General features: G+C 39.5%; 1 protein-coding gene across 1 annotated transcript in view; it reads left to right on the top strand.

Moving 5' to 3' along the window:
* Window positions 1–6,849: 6,849 nt before the first annotated feature.
* Window positions 6,850–24,075, top strand: part of arhgap44a (Rho GTPase activating protein 44a) — a gene marked incomplete at its 3' end in the record, with an annotated part of 85,949 nt that continues 68,723 nt past the window's right edge. Inside the window, exon 1 of the mRNA XM_079811549.1 lies at window positions 6,850–7,110. Within this exon, the coding sequence (XP_079667675.1) occupies window positions 7,058–7,110 (53 nt within the window). The 5' untranslated portion in view covers window positions 6,850–7,057. The remainder of the gene's footprint in view (window positions 7,111–24,075) is intronic.

Here is a 24,075-nt window from a genome sequence, read left to right as displayed (position 1 = left end):
ATCATTACAACTATATTTAAATACCTGAAATTGAAGTTTACAGAAATTACATTAAGGTAAAGTTTAGTAGATTTATATGCTAGATTATTAACTTTTGGCAGCTGTTAAAAAACAAAACTGCATGCAAACATCGTTTTGGTTGTGCTTTGGCTCTGCGTGAATGTGCGGATGAATATAGTTGTCCTACTGCTCATAAAACATTCACTACAAGGCTTAAGAGATATAACCAGTTTAGATGGACAGAAAGCTGACTAGCTGAAGACTTTATTGTAGCTTTAACCATTAATAGACACATTACTTCCTTGAAAATAAACTCCAGCACAGCGAAACAACATATAATAATGAAATGAGCCTTCACAATAGATACTGCTTAACAGTGAACTCTGTTAGAGAGCTAGATATGGCAATTTATGTTCAATAAAATACCTTACTCACCTATTGAGTAACAAAAACACAATATCCACGTCGTATTTACTACATTTCAAATCCATCAGTTCTCGGCTTGCCTTCTTCCCATAGTGCATCCTGGTGCCATGCGTTCCCCAGGTAAGCGACGCACACACACCCAGCCATCCACGTGATGTAAAAGAAAACGTGATTCATCAGACCAGGCCACCTTCTTCCATTGCTCCTTGGTCCATTTCTGATGCTCACATGCCCACTGTTGGTGCTTTCAGCTGTGGACAGGGGTCAGCATGGGCTCCCTGACTGGTCAGCGGCTATGCAGCCCCATACGCAACAAACTGCGATGCACTGTGTATTCTGACACATTTCTGTCAGAACCAGCATTAACTTCTTGAGCAATTTGAGCTACAGTAGTTTGTCTGTTTGATCAGACCACACAGCTCAGTCTTTGCTCCCCACATGCATCAATGACCCTGTCTCCGTTTCACCACTGTTCCTTCCTTGAACCACTTTCGATAGATACTGACCACTCCAGACTGGGAACACTCCACAAGAGCTGCAGTTTTGGAGATGCTCTGACCCAGTCTTCTAGCCATCACAATTTGGCCCTTGTCAAACTCGCTCAAATCCTTACGCTTGCCCATTTTTTTCTTTGAGGACAAAATGTTAACTTGCTACCTAATATATCCCACCCACTAACAGGTGCCGTGATGAAGAGATAATCAGTGTTATTCACTTCCCTAATGTTATTCCTGATCGGTGTATATGCCAGTGTACTTCTCTTTCACAAGGTCAGAGTTGGAAAACAGGTAATGCTAAACATTTATTTTTAATAAAATAAAATCAATAAGTGATTCAATACGTTTTCAATAAGATTTCGACAATGAAACAAATTTTAGCAAGTGTTTGGAAAGACAGGTAAAACACCTTCTGTATTAATCACCTGAAGAAGAAGTGTGGTTGCAGTTTGGTTGTGAGACTTATTTGTTGACAATCTCAGTCCTGCAAAGCTCATCATCTGTATTAACATCAGGAAGATTTTTGTGGTCGGAAGTCTGCAATATCAAGCAGGAATATCCCACAAAGCTGCATAGTACTTTTAACAGCAAAGGTCAGGGGTAACAAAGGTTGTGAACTTTGGGGAAACAGCTTTATTAGCTCACTAACAGCTCTGCCTTCAGACAATCACTAGTCACCAGAGAGAAAAGTCGATTGAAGAAACAACAATAGCCTGATTTTAAGGTTAGTACCTTTTTTTAATGTGATTATGTGTAAATCATAGGGTAAACAGACTATCCATGCAGAAATGAAATTATAATTGTGTTGTTTTCATGAGCTTCATGTTTTTCTATCATATCGGCAGTATCCCTTTTCCACTTTGACCTCTTCCCCTCTTACATTCCTGTCTCTTCTCAGTATGACAAAAGCATGATGAAGTGGGCTTGGGATGGAAATTCAGAGGCAGGGGTCTTTTTTGGGGAATGTACATGCTTGGGTCCCCCTTTCATATTGATTTAAAGTAGTCAGGAAAACTGCTTGTTTTCCCATTCATGGTTCCTGCACAGGTCTGGCAGCACTAAAAGATCCGTCAATCCTTAGATGTGATTAACATTTGACTCCAGACTAATAAAAACGAATGACAGTGTTGGGGTCAGAGGGTCGAGATCAAGGCTCATAGGATGTCCTCTCAATTTCCAGCCATCCAGATTAATGGGGCCCCTGTGGTAGGAGCAGCGAGTGGCTATTTTTCAGTATCACTTACTCAATGAGGCCTCTGAACCCTTAGGCCTCAGTGCACTGCCCACCTGTTGCCCCATTAACTACTAATGGACTGCACAACCGCCCGTTTTTAGGGGAGGGGTAATGCAGGGGTGACTTAGTTTTGCAGTTTGAGTCAATTTCTTTGAAAAGCTTTGATTGTTCTATTTGTAGTTGACAAATAACATGACAAATGTTCATGAACCCTTTTCAACACAGAGATTTTAGAAAAAATATATAAGTTGTATTTGGGAAAGTTTATATATTTTATGTTCTTTTACTAGGCTTACTTTCCGTATGGTTTTTGCAATTTGAATAATCTTTTAGCTGTTTTGCAGTTTGCAGTTACAGAAAACCAATGACCAAGGTCATGATTTTTGTTAAATAATACATTTAATTTAGTTTTGCTTTTTACCAAACCCTATTGTGTACCCCCAGAACACTAGGAATATACGGCATGCGTCGCATCGGGCCATTCTGTGATGCTTTTCCGTCTTCTTCTAAAAGCCTGATGCTTCCTTTTATTAATTTTAATTTTACTTTTAGGATTAACTACATTTCTTAATTTTAGGGTTAGTTATATAAGTGATAATTGGTAACGAGGACTGGAAGTGTGTAGTATTCTTAAAGGCACAATATGTAAGATTTTTGGATTTAAAATATCCTAAAACTACTAGAACAATGTTATATATTTTGTTGACTTGTGTACTTACATTATCTCAAATGTTTTCAATAATGTTTAAATACAGAGAAACTAATCATTGTTATAGCTCAACACAGTTAGTCTTATTGTTTAAATCTGGTTTTCTTGATTTAGCGCGAGTACCATGTTTTACCATGCCTAATATCCAGCTAGCTCACTGCAGTGCGCAACAAGTGTCTCATAGTAGCCGCCGAGTAAACGCACAGAGTAGCATTATAACATAACTTTCAAATGTATCTGATTTGATAAAACAGCGCTGCGTTCCCCCACATATGCATGACTGGAAGAAGCGGAAGCACTCGTCGGCGGCAAAATAAAAGCTCTGCAAAATCAAGGTGCCACCAAGCTAAAAATGATATGTGGGTAATGTTGTGTGACTCTTTATTATAAAATTAAAATTAATTGATGTTTTAAAACAGATGCAGAGAAGTAAATGTTAGTAAGGCAAAATCAAAAATCAAAAAGTCATTTTTTTATTTTTAATTCATGTGCCATCATAATCTTTAATCAAATAACTTCCCCTTCCTCTTGTTGCGTGTTCTCTTCTGTGATGACGTGTTTACTGGGGTGAGGGTGGGGCAAACCTGTCACTCACTTGAGATCCACCAATAGCAAACCACAACAATCCAATCAATTCCCCATGGACAAAATCAAGCCCCACCTTTTTCTTGTTCGCAAAGCCGTTTCACTCTACATACAATAGAAAAGAGAAAAAAAGATTATTGCAACTTTCGTTTCATGCCGAATTTAATTACGCAAGCAGTGATGAGAGTTGGCAACTGTTGTTAATAAGTATGCTAACACAGATAGATTTCACCAGGTATAATAGATCTTCTTTCTTGCAATCAACCAGCAAAAGTGAAGATGCCAAAAATACCATTTTGTTATTAAAAACTATTTCAGAAAAAAGGGACAAGCCTACTTATGTATACAGCACCAACTTCCTGTTTCTATAAGCAGCATATCACCTCAGGAAAGAAAGTTGTCAAACCATTTAATTTCTTTAACCTCATGCTGCTCTCCATGACTGGTGCACAATCATCTTAGCCTTTGTAACATTGTCAAGATGACACCATATGGTAGCCTGTCATCACCATTTCAACGCCTCTCTACATTTGCCTCAGAATTCTCATGTAGGCTATAATTTCCCTAGGCCATCTAACAAGTTTGATTTCTCGTCCTCACCATCTTCACATGAACAGTTTCATTGTCCTCTGGTGTTCCGCAAAAGCATCTTTGAATTCGTCTTTTATTTAAAGAGCACCTATTATGGCATTTAAAATGTTCCAAATATTGTTTTAGAAGTCCCCAACAACAGTTTTGCATGCATGCAATGACAAAAAAGACTTTAGTTTTCTTATAATATGCATTTATTTTTACCTGTTTTGACAGCGATTCTCAAATGATTCCTTTAGTGATTCACTTTTCAAAACCCCGCCTTTACGTGACGCTAATCTGCGGTGATTGGTCCGATGACCCAGTCAGTTGTGATTGTGCAGATATTTTCAGAAACAGAACGTCCATCACCATAAATGATTTTCGGAACCTCTTAACTGGATTGAGGGCGCATTCGTCCTCAAGCTTTATTTGTTTAAATTAGCTCAAATGACTGTCAGATGTAAGTAATTACCATGTCAATCTATACATCATTTAAAAGATCTAAGAGTCAAGCTTCCATTTTTTACCTCTGTTTTATTCTCAAAGTCTTATAGTGACAGTAATTTGTTAATATGTGTCAGGAGTTATGAATATGAAAACCGCGCCGGTACCGTTTGATTGTAATATGAGCCTCAACTGATCTCATTCATAAAAAAACTCCTCTATTCTCCTCACGAAGACTCGCGACAAATCAACATCCCTCAGGGCTTTTAGTTCAAAAGTGTGCAGATGAGGAGAAATATTGATAGATTCTCATATGTCTGTGTCAAATTTCTAAACAGAGGAGTATTTTTTATTCAATACTTCCTCAAAATGCGCAGATGTAGCCTAATCATGAGCGATTGAGTCTCTTATGTGTTGTTTTCAATTCATACTGGCAGCCGGAGGGCGCTCTGTGCACATAGTCCATATGGTACAGACAGGCGAAGAAGATACCAGATCGCGAAACATGCAAATAGAGACAAGACTAATAAACACACAATCGCGACGATGTATGGTTTGTCTTCAAGCCACTTAGTCTTCAAATGCTCATTCTTGGGCAGATGAATAAAAGTTTGCTTTTGAGTCGCACTTCAGAACATAGCGTCTCGTCGCCATGATGTTTTCTAGTTTTCACTGGCGTCTTGGAGCGCAAAAAGTGGGCGTATCGTATTCAAATAAGTTGACAAGTTGACGTCATCTAGTCAGAGAAAAAGCTTCGGTCTTCTAACGATTCTTAAAAATGACTCAGAGTCGACTCTTACTTTTGAAAGAAAATAACTATATATACGGTGCACTGTCATATTTCAAAATTTGCAGGATGTTTTTGTTCACTTAAATCTATGTTACACACTACATGAAAGGTAAATTTCAAAATTCCATGATAGGTGCTCTTTAAAAAAATATATACATATATTGTAAGAATGAGAGTAGCCTATAAACTTTGCATGGTTGCATAAATATAAATCATGCCCTGCTAAAAACAATCTCATTGAAACTTTCCTGAGATGCAATCTGATTTCCACTGCAATGGGCAATAATGCAATTTCTGGCTGTCAGGACTCCGGATGCTGTGGAAATTTCTTTCCATGCAGGACAAACTACATGAATACAGCCACACGATGGCAGTGTTATCTACATCAAAAACCCAGCTCTTCTCATGTTCAGTTCCCAGTGGAAATTAATAACATTCACAAAACCATATCTAGTAGGCTATTTCTTCAGTTCCCAATGGAAATAACACAAACTAATATCTAGTGTTCATGTTTTATAGTATCTTCTGTTTTTCTTTCTTCTTTCTTTCTCTGGTTCTTTAGAGACCCTATCTTTCTTTTACAGCATATTTTACAGCAGTAACTGGCTTGGTTACCGTGGTCATTTCGGAGAAAGTGCTTAATTATTCTTAACCTTTGAAATCCTGGGTTATCTAAATGTTGTTTTCACGGCTCATATGCTATGGTTACTGCATTAATGTTCTTATTTGCATATTTATAAGGTCAACAGCACTGACTGGACAAATGCAGCACGCGACCTGTCATAATTCTTGTTCATCTGCAAAATTGCAGCCAACTGTAGCTGATCTGATACTACAAACAGCAAAAAGAGTCTCTTCAAAAAAACAACAACAAACAAACAAACAAACAAACTAACATGCGTTTACATTCAAGATTCTCACCGATTTTGCTTAATATTGCGACAATATAATAGCCTATTTTATCATATAAATTTATGAAATTGTGTGCGTTAATTTAACCTGTTTAAGCAAACAAACAGACAAATAATAGTAGGATAATAATGTTTGGCTTCTTGCTTTATGTTTATAAAATGTAGTTATCAGTGTGCTGACGTGCACTGATTTTACGACATTTTTATCAGATATGGATACATTAGTTTAAACACACAGCGGGAAAGTTGCTGCTATAGGCCTACTGTAGCCTACAAAGTTCATGAATATTTGATGAGGTATAAGGCTAGGACCGAGGCAGTTATTATTGGTTGTCTGTTGCTAGGATACGCTGTATTTAGAGTTAACCCCCAACCTTGCTCTGAAGCAGAATTCCTGCACCCATGGTTAAAAACGGTGCTGATGCCATTTCAAAAATGGATTGCCTTTACCTGGCGTTAGCCTTTAAAAGACCCTCCTTTTGAATCCAAGAATTGTTTACACAGTGCATTACTGCCTAAAAGCATTATGCTACCAGTGCAGTACACACTAAACGCCATCCGCTCCACTGCATACCCGTCCAGCACACAAAAAGCGCTCCGCACATGGAGCGAGCGCAAACTACATTTCCCATGCTGCACCGCGCCCGCGTCGTTCCGCTGCTGTCACTTTTGCCGATGCGAGAATCGCCCAGCAGCATCTCAGCCGAGGCAGCAGCGCAAAAATGCACTGAAACACGCATCTAAGGACAATTCCACCCTCTTTCGGTTTGCCATGAGGGCGTGTGATGGGAATAACGGGGATGTTCGCACCGGATTACGTCTCTTTATTTTGAGAGAAATGCGGATTGTTTTGCGCTCGCGGTGTTAAGGCAGAAAAACGTACAAAAAATGAAGAAGCAATTCAATCGGATGCGACAGCTCGCCAACCAGACTGTTGGCAGGTGAGCGCTATGATCTTACATGCGATCATTTTACTGCGTGACGAAGTTTTTTCTTTATTATTTATTTACAGAGAAGAATGGGAAACCATCCCTGGCTGCAGTTGTTATCAATTCACACATATTTTCCCATTCAAACTTTCACTGTTTCTTAACGTGTACATGCATATGTAAACGCATATTGGTCTGAGCTATTAGGCTACTCCTGCTAATAGCGTAATCTTGATGCATCTGAAAAAAGCTTAATTCATCACCATACCCATGCGGTGTTAGAAAGGCATAGCTAGTTAAAGGTTGTGCATCCGTGTCTTGTGCGTAACGGGTTCACTGCAGAGGCAGCTCTTCCAGCGAAATGCTTCTCGGAGGTTCCCCATGGCACTGACACTACACAAGCCTCCCGGATGCGTTTCCATCAAATGCAGCTTTATGTAGCACTGCTGTATCAGCACACGTTGATTTGAACGAGGGCTGTGAGAATGACATCTCTCCAGTGCCAGCTGATGCAGTGGATGGATGCGGATGAGAGGGAAATGGGAAAGGCGCAATGTTTTCATCGCGCACTGATCTCTGAGAGAGAGAGAGGGAGAGATAGAGAGAGAGGGAAAAAAGGAGGAGTTGGGTGCAGTACATCAGCAAGATCTGTCACTGATGAAGAAGGTCATCGTTGCTTCAGAATGCACAGCTTCCAATTTCCATGCACGCAGAACTTATTATGCAATATGTATCGCAGAAGTCTTCGTTTTAGATGCTGCTGCTGATGCGGTTGCTATACATTGATCTGGTTTACGCTGGAGTGGGTGTGCGATGCTTGACCTTTCACATGTTTAGATTGTGTTTGTTACATTCTCTTCTCACCTGGTAAGGAGGGCAGCTTATCATGCACAAGGCATCGCAAAGGGCCAGAAGGTGTGCATCGCTATCGGGCAGCTCCTTGCTGGGTGATTATGCCACGATGTTGTGGGTCATCATTTCAAATGCGCTCTCAGTGGGTGGTTAGAAAGGTCGGTTGACTGGGTTTCTCTTTTACCTCTGGCTGGCATCAGCAGGATGGCAAATGGAAAATGGCAAGCCCAGCTCCCCCAAACCATTTCCAGCTTTTGCTCAGGGCATCAGATTTTGTGTGTGTGTGTGTGTGTGTGTGTAAGCCCTGCATTAGTATTCCCTGCCTATCCATGTCCAGGGAACTGTGGCAGCGGCCCTCCGTGGCATTCTGTCTGTAGCTGTGTGGTAATGAGAAACAACATGTTTCCTAAACAACACAGTGTCCTGACTCATTAATAATATGTTCCAGGGCTGGAAAGGGCATGTTGGACTGACGTTTGCTTTGGAAAATGTGCATGTTCCTATCAGAAGTACAGAGTCGCACCTCCTGATATCAGCTGAGAGTGACAGTAAGAAACAGTGTTCAGGATGACCTTGACAGTCTTACAGAGGTAATGCAGTGTGAGAGATGCTCCTTGGCTCTTGTTTCGTCACTGACATACGTTATACATTATCAACACCATTTTACTTTTGCTTGCAACTTAAACAAGTTAAAGTCAGCGTGACATCAAAATAGACTTTATTTTATTAAAGGGGTCATGAACTGCATTGTTTTGTAATGTTTCCTGGGGTGCACTTATAAGTATGATTTTTTTTACATCAAAAAGTGTCATAATTTATAAATAAAAGGCTGTAACGCCCTCTGCTGTGATTGGCTGTTGTGAGACTTCAGTGTAAACGCCCACTGCTGTGATTGGCTGACATCTTTGCATATATGAAATAGCTAGTAGTGCATGTGGGACTCTCGAAAACTGTAAGAACATTTTTACTAATACAGCTCTGAAAGAAAAACGAATAATGAAAAGTGTTGATTATAGCATTATATTTAGATCATGGCATGAAAGGTTTCAGTGATGAGCATTGTATCCGATCAGGTTGAGCGCATGAATGCAGTGATCTCGTCTTTGAAACTCGATTTCTGCACTCTCACAAATGCTTTCATCATAACTAACAGTGCAAACACAATGTAAATAAGAGATTCGTAGATAGTTTTGGAGAGAGTCCAGAACTCAGTCACTGATAAACTCACACTGTTTGATGTGAGTTCCAGCGATTGTAAAGGAGCATTCTTTGATAACTTTCTATATATAATTTAATCACAGTTTAATAATTATTTATTTTCATCCTACTAAGAGAAACCACATGAAGTTGACAGTTTAGTCACTGGTTTGATTCACTGACACATAAACAAAGAACATCTGACTGTACATGAATCATATCAGAAATCACTGGTCACAGATCAGCCGTAAGAATGAACACGGTTAATTACATGTTGTGGCATTACTGTCGAGTACATATCGTCAAACTAACTGCATTCAAATCTCCCTTCATTCATCCCCTTTCGTTATTTTCCATCCACCTATTTTTTATGCGCATATTGCAAAAAAAAAAAAAAATGCTGGATGGAAACACAGAGATGCACACAAATTCTAAAAATGTGTATAAGAAGACATAAACTATGATGCAAACACATTTACTGAATAAATCCCTCGATGTGCAACAACAAACTCGCATGATTTTGCCTCAACAGATGATGTGATTGGATATCTGAACTAACCAGCAGACCAATGACATTGCAGCATGTCAAATGTTGGTTTGATCATTTAGAAATGCCTGAGCCAAAGTCTGTCATCAGAATGATTTGGTTTAATTCCCTCCCAGAAGTGTCTTCACATGATTGCGTTCCCAAACAACAGAATCCGAACCAAGCGGCAACCTCCCCCAGTTTATCTTGAAGCCAATACGGAAGTGACTTAAACTGCATTTCATCGGCTGGTCGCCAAAAAAGAGCAGAATCTCATTGAGCCCCATGTTAAAATGCCCAACTTTACAGCAGAAAAATTGTGGTTTTGGTCTATACGGCTAATTTTGCCCTTCATGACAACTGTGAGAGGGGTGTTTTTTTTTATAACTCATTCGTTTACACTATATAAGGCCTTAAAGTTCTGCATAATTAAGGGCGTGGCCACTTTGAGTGACAGGTGGATTGTCATTTGTCTGCTGTCTGTTAGTGACACATCACCTCAGCTCCAGCCACGTCCCGCCTCTTTGCCCACTTTCTGTTATCCGGGAGTGACGCGCGATGACGCGCTGCCCGACCCTACTTTACGCTTCAAAACTGCTCTTCAGAATCCTATGGGTGACGTCACGGACACTACGTCCATATTTCTTTACAGTCTATGATCCGAACGCAAGATAACATTACAGTATTTATTGCATTTCGTCTCTCATTTAAGATGTAGGAATAAAGAGCCACAATTCCCCGATTGCAGAAACCTCCATTTTTATTACAGATATGTGAGGATTTTGTTCTCTTGAACATGAGATGAAAACGGTGCGTTATTCTCAAATGTTTTATGCGATATTGTAATTTTGCGCATAAGTTAATTTCGCAACAGTGGACGAAGATATAGCACTTTAAAGTTGACATGGCACTGACATTAGAAGCATTTGACCTGTAATGACGTATTTCCGAGTGAAATGATTTGATTATTTTCTGTTTTTATTCGGAACTTGATGAAGGTAAACTAAAAGATATAATTATTTAACTCTTTTTATTTATTATTTAACATTTGAGTTAAAAGCAGTCAAACCAACATTATAAACAGATTTTTTCATTAAAAACACTAGTTTTTTTATGAACACTGATACAAATTATTCTGTAGTAAATACTACAGAAAAAAACATGTCATTTCTACATGAAAAAGTTAGTTCAGGGCAAGAATAATACAAAATAAAAAAAGTTTGTTGAAATTAAAGCATAAATATCAATGTTATAAAATCGTACCTATTCAACTTTTCTGGAACTTTTATAATTTCTGTCAGGATCACTACTGTCAAAGTCATAGACAATTAGCATATCATTTAGATTGGCGGCATTGTTCTGTTCTGGGCAAGAACTCCCTGCACATCCATGTAGCCTAGCATGGATAAGAGCAGGGAGAGCAGTGATAAACCCCCCTAGGGTAACTATAATAGAAGCAACAATGTATTGCAGATAGCATTAATGTCAATATTAAAATGTACAACATAATTCAGGAATTTAGTCTGATTCAGGGGGAATCAGAATGCCAAATCCTGACTAACGAGAGGAGGAGCTGGGGATGGAGGAGGGTAATTAGCTTCATTCGGTGTATTGTTTGAGTAAAAAGTACTCAACTTTTTAACTGGTCAAGTTAAAATCTTACCGATCCGAAACTTTTAAACGGTACTGTAATTCAGACCAAATTCTGCTTAGACGAGTCATGCTTGAGACGACTGTAACAAAAGCTATTTCTCACAGTGTACTGTGATACTGCAATGCTGTAGCCTGGCTCCGCCCTTCTACGTACTTCCGCTCAATTTTCATTTTCCTTCAGTACTTCGTCTGGGATTGCGGTATATTCTCTTGTTTTTCTTGTCAAATTTTAACCGGTCCAATCAGCGAACAGAGGGAGTGGCTGAGAATGATGACGTTGATGTCGTGCGCTAGTTTGAGATGACATACGTCACGACCAAATGTAAGCGATTGGTTATGGCAGATCCAGAGTGGCTCTGGGCAGATCCAATAGTTTTAAACTTCAACAGAGTACCCACCTTCAAGGAAGTAAACGCTTGTCAATGGAGAGTGGCCAGACTATCTGTACAAATGAAATGTACGAGAGTCTGGTAGGACCAGGCTAGCAATACTGCGCATCCCTTTATGTATTTGATATTTGTCCAGATGCTTTTAGAGGTGTGTCACCCACCCTTCCTACTGTTTTAATTTCTCATCATTTGTAAATCACATTTCCTCTTGGCCACGGTGATGAGAATGACCACCCCCTGCTCTGTGTGTATGTGTATTTGTGTTTGTGTTTGTGTGCTCTCATTGGGACTATATTTACAGTCTTCTCATTCATGTTTTTGTGGCAGTTAGTGTTTGTGGAGTTTTTTGGTGGGGTTGTGCACTGCCTCTAGTCTGTTTTCTCTCTCAGGAAGTATGGCAGCCTCCCTCTTCCTTCAAACTGCCAGCTTGGTTTTACTGGGAACAGTGCGTCGTAAGTGCTTATGGAGCTGTGTGTGTTTTACACCATCAGCAGAGAGGTTGGGAACAGTGTGTATGTTGATTAATGGCCCCGCGTTACAAATGTGCTCACACAACAGGGAGTGCAGTGCACACATGTTGCAGGGGAATCCTTTCATTCATATATATATATATATATATATATATATATATATATATATATATATATATATATATATATATATATATATATATATATATATATATATATATATATATATATATATATATATATATATATATATATATATATTAGGGCTGCAACAACTAGTCAATAAAATCGACAATGAAAATAATCGACAACTAATTTGATTATCGATTAGTCACGCCTGCGCGCTGTTCTTGGAAACCATCAGCAGTCATGTCGCCTTACAGTAGTGAATAACCAATTTTTATAGACAAATCGCATATGGAAAATAGCGGAGGACACAAACTAAGCTACTGCGGGAAGGTACATGATCCAAGTTGGCCTAAACATGAGAGTGCTTTATATTTACAAGTGCTTAAAACAAAAGCACAAGCATTTCCGGCATCTTGCCCTCTCGTGCTTTGACAGATGCGTGTGCTGCTTAATGCATCTCACACGTGTTTTCCTCAGCTCATAACTTACATTTTATGGTTGTATCCTTATCTGGAAATGTCAGAAAGTCCTGCTAGTATTTCTATTTTACATTTTCTGACAACAAGCGAGTCTCATTAAACTTCACAGACTTGTGGCGCATGCACGTCAAATAATAATTACTTGCTCAAATATTTTACACGTTATTATACATGTAACATAAGTAATCACATTTATGAGAGCAGTAACAGTAAAGGCACTATCGTTGGAATAGCCCATTAATGTAATATAATTACTAAGTTCAGACGAGAGAATGTGTGTTCCTCATACCTCGTACAAGTGAACATTTTGTGCTTTTGTTTTTGTTTATTTTCATTTTTAATTGAGTAGTTTTAATTTCTGCTTTAAAATGGTAAGCAATAGAACACATTTGGGATGAATTAGAGTGGAGACTGCAGAGCCAGGCCTTCTCATCCAACATCAGTGCCTGACCTCACAAATGTGCTTCTAGAAGAATGGTCAGAAATTCCCATAAACACACTCCTAAACCTTGTGGAAAGCCTTCCCAGAAGAGTTGAAGCTGTTATAGCTGTAAAGGGAGGGCCAACTCCATATTAAACCTTACGGATTAAGAATGGATATATTTAAATCTATATAAAACTTCTATGTTAAATGCGATTAATCACAATTAATCGATGCACCATTAATTATAATACTCACTCTATAAGTTGCTTATAGTGGGGTTAGTAATGCTAGTAATGCTTGTTAACTTTAGGTTTGGACCAGAGTCAGTTTGATTTCAAAATTTGATTCTCAAACAGCTGTTACTAGTACTCAGGGTCATAGCTAGAGAATTCGGGGCACCCTGAAAAGATATTAATGTGGGCCCTAATCGCCCTCCACCCATATTGTATACTGTATAAGATATGGGCCACATGCAAACTATTAGGTATTTCTTAAAAATCACAAAACATATATAAATGCAAATAAAGGTTTTTACTGAACATCAGCAAAAGCAAAATACACAAATATAAATTAAAAATGAAAACAAATAGATAGCAAACACTATACCAACTAAGACAAATTTTGATTAGTAATGAGCATTGGAATAACTATGAAAATGTTATGAATTAAAATATTATTATTAAATAAATTATATTATAGATGTATATATCGGTTTGATTGATCTTTAACCTTTGATTACCTTTCATGTTACTTCACGTAAATGGTAAATGGACTGCATTTATATAGCGCTTTTAACAGACCTACGGCCATCCAAAGCGCTTTACATTTTTGCCTCACATTCACCCATTCACACACTCATTCACACACCGACGGCGGTGTCAGCCATGCAAGGCACCATCCAGCTCGTCGGGAGCAGCTGGGGTTAGGGGTCTTGCTCATGGACACCTCGACACTTGGTCAGGTGGAACCGGGGATCGAACCACCAACCTTCCGGTTTGTAGACAACCTACATGAACCACTGAGCCACTGCCGCACGCAGGATGAACCAAAATCAAAGTTATACTATCCAATGCCACAAAGGACCGATGTTCTACTGTTGGTTGGCATCCTCTGAACTCTGACTCTTTTCTGCAAACCGCTTTCTCCTTCTCTTGTGGCTGACCGGAAAGCCCCTGAGCTATTCAAAACATCCATATTTTTCTTCAGTGCCTATATGTTGCCTATTTCAACTTCCATTGTAATTTTCCCTGATTTCAGTATTAGGTTTCTGTCTTCAATGGACTGCAAGATTTTCTTCCATACAGTGAGAAGAACTATGGCTTTGAAAGACTTGAAGTACTGTTTTAGACCACTGGCCTCTGACCTGGCTTCATTGGTTAAAGGTTGAGTTTACCCAGAAATGATAATTACCCCATGATTCAAGCCATTTAATTATCCATTTAAACTGCACTTAGCAAGAATGGTGTCTAAAGCTTCTATCATTATTGGCAAATGGTTTGCAACAGGTTTAACTGCAGCTATGCCTGGACTCTACCTGGTCTCTGACAAGCGTTATTTCAGCCTGAACTCCTTTCACTTTGCCGGATATATTTGCCCCATTGTCAAAACCTTGTCCCCTGCAATGTGAAATATCAATGTAGTGCTACTCCCAAAGTCTATAATTTCTGATATTTCCCACAGTCATTCCTTTGAAAGCTTTGGTAAAAAGGCTCAATTATCTCCCACTGATCATTCTCCTTCTTTGCTACATATCTTAACAGAATCACATTCTCTTCCACAGAAATGTCAGTAGTTGCATAATGAAAATTATGTGACAGTACTGGCAGTAGTAGCCAGTAGTTGTCATATTCCAACAAAAGTAAATTAGTCAGCAACATGACCATACATTAACATGTTTGTCTTGATAGACGGGATACAGCTATTCTCCTGGCCTTCCTCTCCTTCTTTTCATGACGTTTCTGGCACCCTGATTTATGTTTTCTCTTCCCTAACATGTTCAGTCAGTTAGGCCGCATTTACAATGCAGGTCTTGATGCCCAATTCCGATGTTTTGACTATATCCGATGTATTTGACGACCAGCTTACATCTTTTAAAAGTGACCCATATCTGATTTCTGCATTTACACTACACTTGGCCTAACAAACAAAAAAATGACATTATGATATCAATAAATCAATTTCAATAGTACATTGAGTTTAATTTATTGACATGGAATTCACGTTGCAAAATTCATGTCAAAATCATTATATAGTACAAATTCTTCAAAATAGTGATTATGTTCACAGATCAAATTTAGTGTGTACTAATGGTCTGGTGGTAGAACTTTTGTTAATGTTGTGTTTTGTTATGATTAACTTTATGCCTTTTACAAAGAAAGATTGTATTCAAAATACAACAAATCTCATAAATTACACTTGAAATATTGTTAAAATCGTAATTGTTATGGATTTACCTGTGAATATATTTACAAGGTATCGTAATAGGTCAATATAACCCTTCTTATTAAATTATATATTATTGTGTTAGTGACAAATTTGGGGAGGGGAAAAATGGATGAGCCACAACTTTCTGTAAAAACAGTATGAGAATTAAATGCACAATTACTAGAAATGTGTACCTTGGATATTATACAATTGGCATACATACAAAGATTTGTGGAAAAAGACTAAACATTTTCAAGATGTTTCCAACTCTGACTTTGAACCAATTCTGTAAAATGGCCCGTATAGTCTCCAATATATTGTTTCACTTGTAAACAATGTGATGCCTCCATTTTCAGATACTGGAAAATGCTTCTAATGCCTAAAACACAGGCAGGATCAGTGTGTGCCAGCCCGGGACAGAAGCTGAGCCTTTAGCCCCGCTACTGTAGCTCTATCATTAGCCTAGCCTATATTTGATGTAAGTCACAGGGACAGTGTCTTTTTTCAGACATCATGGCGTCTCTTCGTCTATGTATCTGCAGTGGCCTGGTTTTTAATTAGATGGGAAACGCTTCTATAAGGAGGTTCTCCTTCCTTCTCTTCTCTCCTCCAGTGTCTCTGGGGCCATGCAGGTGTGCAGTGTCAGCAGCACAGAGACTAAACTCAGGCCAGTGCTGCTGGTGTGTGTTCACTGGTTAGTGGTGATCAGTCTCTGCAGTGGGTTCACATACACACACATACACAGAGAGAGAGAGAGTATATGACCGAAAATAGTTTTTCTGCAGCAATAGAACATAATAGTGACCACACACTTTTTATGTAACCTGGAAGACCTTTAATTTGAACTTGCTCCAAAATGACCTTCTGAATGAATGTTGTGTTGACATTTTCGCAACTTTGAAGTGTAATTGATCAATACAGCGCGTCAAGATTCTTACCAGATTCCAGAACATTCCGGAACATATTAGCTGAGACCTCTAGCGTCAGGTCCTTGTAGCTACCAGCAGACAATTTCCACTTGTGTCTTATGTCTCTTTCCCCTTTTTTCTCTCTCACTCCCTGCTCTTGTTCCAAAGCCCAGGCCTTTTGGAGTAAGGTTGCTGTGCAGTAATAGATGTCTGTAGAGCAATTAAGGGCAGGCGGCCCCTCTCTAATGCACGGTCCAATTACCCGAACGAATCCACTGTTTGGAATGGACAGTCCTCTTTCGCACTCATTGTCTCTGTCAATCTGTCTCGCCCCAATGCCTGGCTCAGAAAATGCACACTCTCAAGCCGGAATACATTACCGCTGAGTTGGCACACTGGCTTCTCATGACGTCCGTCTGACCACAAGTGAGCATTTGCAGTCACAAATCGAACCCAGATTGACTCGGGTTACCGAATAAAGACTGTTGACTGTTTAATCGCCTGTTCAATCGCCTTCTTGCTTTTGTACAGGAATTTTTGCCTGTCCCCCACAGACTTTTTGATGCCCCCAAGAGAGACCCTCTTCTTAAAATATCAAGCCAACTTTATAGTATAAATAAATTTGTGTCTTATTTGCCAATATAATACTATAATTTGATTACACTGATTTCCAAGCATTGTTTAGCAATGAGAATTAAGCTGTATGTTACATTTTAACTCTTTCCCCGCCATTGATGAGATCTCGTCTTTTACGAGAAAACGCTTCCCCACCAAAGACGATTTTTTTTAGAGCTTTCCGTGTTTTCAATGTTATAGGGTAGGGTGCGCTATGACACATCTTCTGAAAGAGAACTAAATCTCTGGATCAAAACACAGGCGAAGAAGAAGCAGAAACAAGTGATCTCATATAAGCAGATGCATATGAAAAAATAATGCGTCCATCAACAATAAACAGCATATAAATCAAAACTGCCTAATGTTACTGAATGAAATGTCATCCCAGGACAAGCTATAGGACTGTGAAGCATTAGGGGTGTTGATGGACTCAATCTACTCCATCGTGTTTTGATAATCTTACTGAATAAGATCCAGGCTTAGTCTTTGACAAAAACTTGATTTTCTCATCTTTTCTTCATGAAACTTACCCATATTAAAGTGTTGATAAAAAAGGAATGCATGAAGCTAGAAAAAAAATAAATATTTGTTGTCTTTTGCTATATTGCATGTTCAGATATTCTCAGAGAGTTCAGTCTCAGATATTCACACAACAAATATTCTGGGGGCCATGACATTTTTGCGAAAATGACCATAAACGCTGGCGAGGAAAGAGTTAACCTACAGCTTGTTGTTGTTGTTTCTTTTTACACTATTAAACATTATAGTTTACCATATTTTTATGTTATTATAATCAGAGATTGATCGAAGTCTACCCTATTAACGGATTACGAAACAAATCAGTGTATCATCAACAGATGATAAGCTTTGCAATTAATCATGCAATATACCTAGTGATTCACATGATCAAAGGTTCTCTGTTTGGATTGATCTCTGGCAAGATGTTGTTCCTCAAGCTCCAGGTAGACGATCCAACTTGAGCGGCGATTTGATCTGGAAGGTTAAACCAACTTTGATTTGCCAGTTTAAGATTGATCAGTGCCCTTTTAAATGTAGAGATGCATTCCTGATGCACAAACAACAAAGCATGACACTAACAGCAAGGTCATGTCCATGGGCTTGATTCCCAGAGAATGCATGAACTGATTTGAATGCAAATGTCGCTTTGGTTCTTTGTTAATTAAGTGTAAATTAAATGCCACATCTGAGTCATCTGAAACTTTTCTGTTGTCATGAAAATCTGCAGCAATTCTCTTATTTCCATGGCTGTGCACAAGAATCAACTTTGTGCATCAACTTTGAACATGTGATTCATTGTTTCTGGGGAGATGATCTGTGCAGAGATGAACAGCAGAGGTGAGATCATTCTGTTCTTGAGCCCTTTCTCAGTAAGGATCTCTTGCTTTATTTGATGTTTGTTTGAATTAGGGAGATGTAGGACCCTATGATTTACACAATGCGGAAAACCGTGTTTCACGGAATCCAATAATAAAAAACAGAATTTGTCAAATCTTGGATGAATATCAAAAGCAGGTCAGTAGACTTAAATCAAATTGCGATATAGACTAGTGTCTGTGAATATTAAAACGCAAAAACAAGACAATTTAAATATGAATCCCTCATGTTCTGAGTGTTTCTGTGTGAATTAATGGTTTCATTTACCACACACACACTGAAGAATGCGTGACACTCGCTGTTTTCAGTCTCTGCTGTCTCAATATACGAGGACGGGAATGCTGAACTTCCTCTCCAACTTTATTTTTAAGGAATAATTTAAAATTTTCTTCCATGTTTTAATTTTAACGGTAAAGCTCTGTTGTGCAACACTTTTCAAGTTTGTTTAATATAATATTTCATCAAAATTTAATTAACCATTCAAATGGAATCCAGAAAACTTAAAACAGAAAGTACAGAATTTGGTAAAAAATAAAATGGAATTTGAGGGGAAAAAAATATTTCATAGGGCCCTGAAAAATTTCCCTGACACCTTGTTTCTATGTCAACACTATCAATGCGGAGCATTACTTTATGAATGCACTGTAACTGCTCAAGACTCTGCAGGACTTCCCTTACCTGCATTAAGCAGGACTCATTATTGGACTGACTCATCCATTTCTCATTCACTCATTTGACTCACTTACTGAGCATATGATTTGTATAACTGCTAAATTGCTGCCCACTGGTAGCTAAATGTTCTTGATGGCTTCAGAATCATGCAGGCCAGTCTGGGGGCTTTTTTTTGTTGTTTATGAAATTGTTCAGACGGTTCCAGACCTTGAACCTCAGTGTAGTATGCATGCCTCAAGTTGCATATGCACATATTGTGTATTTTTTATTTATTTATTTATTTTTGCATTGTAAGACATTTAGAGGAGGAAAATAGTTTTTTTATGTTTTTTAAAACTTTAAAACACTTAAAAAGCATGACATTTCTTTGTATAATCTAAACATTCACAAGCATTTGGTAACACTTGGTACCCCGAAGTGACCATGAATGGTTTATAAAAATGCCTTTTTAAATTATTCAAGTTCTTATATGCATAAAACATGGCCATGTTTCTCAATGAGCAGTTATAGAAGCAAAATAGGAACCAAGAAGAGAAGAAAAAAGAGAAAAAAAGAAACTTCACATACTGCAAAGTCAAGGTATTAGCTTCTCATAGATGTCAAAGGTGTTATTTTTGCTGGTCTTTACAGGAGTTTCTAATAAAATCTAGATTGCTGACTGGATTGTTAGAGCTCCATCAGTGTAGCTGCTTCAAAACATTATACAGTTACTGAAATTGAAAATGGTTCAGCCGTACAGCTGCTGACTGATTAGTGCTGGCAATACAAAAGATTTAATCAACTCACAATTACAAACATTTAACCAAGTGATAGCAGATGAAATTGAGTCACAAAACTGCACTTGGCCAACTATCACGTTCAGACTTCACGTGAAGCCTTTTAGCAGCATGCACTATCAATCTATGGCTGCGTTCACACTGCAGGCTGAAACGACCCAATTCCGATTTTTTTGCCCTTATGCGACCTGTATCTGATCTTTTCATGACAGTCTGAACGACACAGATCCGATCTTTTCAAATGCGACCCAGGCCACTTGGGTATGTGGTCCAAATCCGATACATATCCGATCTTTTGAAATGCGTCTTCAGTCTGAACTGCCAGGTCACATGTATCCGACCCGCACGTCGTTAATACGCGACAAACGTCATCATTGTACGTTGAAGTAGGCGGGAATGAGAAGATAAACAACTATGGCGGACGATGCTGAGACCAGTCAGTGGAAGGGAAGCGAGATTTCGGAGTTAATTAAGGTTGTAATAGTGCTGGCTCCGTTGCGAAAATAACTTTAATAAAGCTAAACGAACTCCAATGCTGACACCCATATTTGGCTACTTCCGTAAACAACAAGTGACGTCGTTGACCGTTGAGTACTCTTCTGCGCATGCGGGTCACTTCTGGGTCATTTCACGTTCACACAGGAGATCACAAAAGGTCGCATTTAATTGGAAATGTGAACGGCCTTGCAAAAAAAGCGCATTTTTTAAAAAAATCGGAATTGAGCATTAAGCCCTGCAGTGTGAACGCAGCCTATGTAATTAGAAATAATATATAGGAATCATAGGTTGACCATTTCAGCTACTTTCGTTGGGTTTGATTCTTTGTTAAATGTATTACAATTTGTTTTTGGTTAATGAAATAAAGCTGAAATGAAATATAAATATTAGATGAAAAACTTATGCTGCATTCATACCATGTAGTAATTACAGTACTGTAATTATGAGATGACAACACGTGACATTCTACTCGGAGATGTTCATGTCCTCGCACCTTTGTTTCTATGTCAACACTATCAAAAAAAGTTAGAGAAAATTCTCACACTTTAAAAAAATTGTTTCAACTTAAAAAAATTAAGTGTTTATGCTGCCTTAAAATTTGAAGTTTAGTCAACTTGAAATTTTAAGTTGTACTAAGTGACGATTTAGTATTTTAAGGCAGCACAAATGTACTTTTTAAAGTTGAATTTTTTCTTTACAGTGCATTTTACAAATTGCAACTACAAGTTCTAGAGAGCCAATCTACATTGAGTGTAACTAAACGAGCCAATGGACATTGGCATGCAATGATTGATGAATAAATGAGCCACAGGTGCTTGCATCAAATCAGTTTTTTGCTGAGGAGCAGATTAGGTGAACTGGCACCCCAGAGGGGCACAGTCATATTCTTTTTAGATTGGCTATTTCTTTCTCAAAATCATTGATATTAGTAATGCAGCAGTGCTATACTGTTCTCGTATTTTTTAACAGTAGACCTAGTTTATTTAAAGTTGTTTTTCGTTATGAGTTCGAAAACGCGCAGTGATGTCTGTAAACGCTTCGATCATGAATAATAAAATTAAGTGCATGATGTGCAGAGTCAATCTGTCAAAGCATTATAATGAGAACACGATTTTAATAAAATGTTGCTTCTGTGTGCTTTCGTTGTCCGTGTATCAGTGTTGTTAAGGGAAGAGCCCATTCAAAACGTTCCGTTTCAAACCCTTCGCCTGTAAAATCTAGCACGCTGAAGTTCACGTGCGCATTCACGTCCTTTTGTATAGATTTATGTCGTAATAGGTTCATAATAATCTTCATATTAATATTGGTATAGGGTACGTTTGGTTGAGTTTATTAACCAGATAGTAAGCTCTGCAGGGTGGTGTTATTTCACAGTTTCAGCTCAAAGGCAACGCTCGATATTACTGACTTGGTTATTTGAGACGGTCATTTTATAAAGATATTTCTTTTTCAAAGATATTTATGCATCATAATCTAGCAGTTATTTTTTTGTTTTATATGTTCATGTTTTCATATACATGTTTTTATGTCACGTTTGTATTTGTCAACAACCATTTTCATAACAGTTTTCATTATCTCAATGACGGACATGCCCCGCCCCCTGGACATGCCCCGCCCCCAAGTACTCGAGTACTCGTTTTTGAGACCTATCGATGATCGAAATGAGAAATTGACAAAAATGCCCATCCCTATTACATACGTAACCGAGACGTTCCCATTCAGGCATTTTTTTTCCACACCAGAGACCGACGAATAGGAATCCCTACCAAAGAACCATGGCTCATACCCTGTGTGAGCCTCCTGAGCTCTCTTACCTGATGAGACAGGGCTCACACAGAGAAGTCCATCACTGCTGTTCCGCATGACCCGCTCAGTGACTTATTGGATAACACTGGGAAAGCATGCCCAAGTAGGAGGGAACACAGTGGAACCCACATTGTACCCCAAAGGAGTTATGTGGGATATAACTGCTGAGCCGCAGCCCACAAGCAAGAAGGGGCTCAAGCTCCACTGAAGGGGGGGGGGCTCTCCCAAGGGAAAGACACGGGCTTCCGTTAGGAGGGACCGTGAAAAAACATATGGGATCCCCGCAGGGTCACTCATATATACCCAGCCCAATACCGGTTCTCAAGGATTCAGCGGCAAAAGGCCTAATGCCAGACGCTACGCCACATTCGGCACCGAGGGTGATGGAGGACTCAACAGAGTTTGCTTCTGGGGAAAATAAGTGCCACAGTACATGGCAGTATAGAGGGAGGTCGAGGAGGATTTAACCGTCTCGCCCCCCTGAGGAACCTGACGACCAGGTCGTGGTTTCCAACCGACTTATCTTCCACATGATCGTGATAAGCAGATATGAAAGCTCTAGCATAAGTTCTGCTGGGAAGACTCAATTACTACGTCACTTATTGCCTTCATTCTAACCCAATTATATTCTCATGCTCACCGTATAAAAGCCCGGTACTTACACATGTTTGAGTTCGCAGATACTGAAGTGACGATTACGCAGATCTGAAGCGACGATTACCCCCATCCTCCCCACCACCACCAGGATGGTCCTGTCCATACCTCCCGGGGGGTCGGCTGCGCCCCTGCCCTTGTCTTCAGGCAGGAATTGCAGATCCGATACCCTCGGATTATGCCTACGGACGGGGCCTACGCCAAATTGACTCTGTATATTATTAGCTTGCTGAGCTATTATTAAATGCACTATTGTTGATATAATTCTCCCGAGTCTTTCCTGCAGAAATTGCAGCAACATAGCCTTCTCTCCAACCCTTGCTGCAGGAAGGAAAGTGATCGAATATCTTTGGGGGTTTTCTCTGTGAGAAGAACACCAATCAATAAATAGGTTCCACTTCAAGGAATAGGCTTGTCTCAGAGACGGTGCCTGGGCCGAAGTGATGGTGTTAACTACCTCTTGGGGTAAGTCACCTAGAACCTCCGCATCCCATCCAGGGACCAGACATGAAGTTTCCAGAGGTCTGGAAGCAGGTGCCACAGGATGCCCCATCTCTGAGTAAGAAAGTCCATCCTTAGAGGAATCTGCCAGGGAGGGGCTGTCGCGAGGAGCATTAGTTCTGGGAACCAGGTCCAGTTGGGCCAGAATGGTGCCACCAACAGGACCTGCTCCTCGTCCTCCTGAGTTTGCACAGGGTTAGTGCAAGTAGGCTCACTGGGGGAAACGCATATTTGCACAGGCAAAGGCAAGGCAATTGATGTGCCAATGCAGGTGCGGGCCATCCAAACCCCTGACACTGCATGCCCATTGCACGTGGCCCCCCAGCCTATGGCAGAGGCATCCATGAATACCACAGCATGCCTTGACACCTGTTCTAAGGGCACTCCGGCCCGAAGAAACAAGAGGTCTGACTACGGGCTGAAGGTTTGGCAACAGGCCAGTGTAATACTCACCCGGTGAGTGCTGCACTGCCACGCCCATCTCAGGACTCTGTTACTGCTGCTGCGGCCACAATATGCCCCAGGTGCCTCTTAAATTGTTTCAGTGGGACCGTCGTCCTGCCTTGAAACGTGTTCAGGCAGTTCAGCATCGACTGGACATGCTCTTCT

Source organism: Gobio gobio (genome assembly GCF_949357685.1).
Source record: "Gobio gobio genome assembly, chromosome: 1".
Lineage (NCBI taxonomy): Eukaryota > Metazoa > Chordata > Actinopteri > Cypriniformes > Gobionidae > Gobio > Gobio gobio.
Note: the sequence above shows the minus strand (reverse complement) of the source record. Positions and strands in the feature narration are given on the sequence as shown.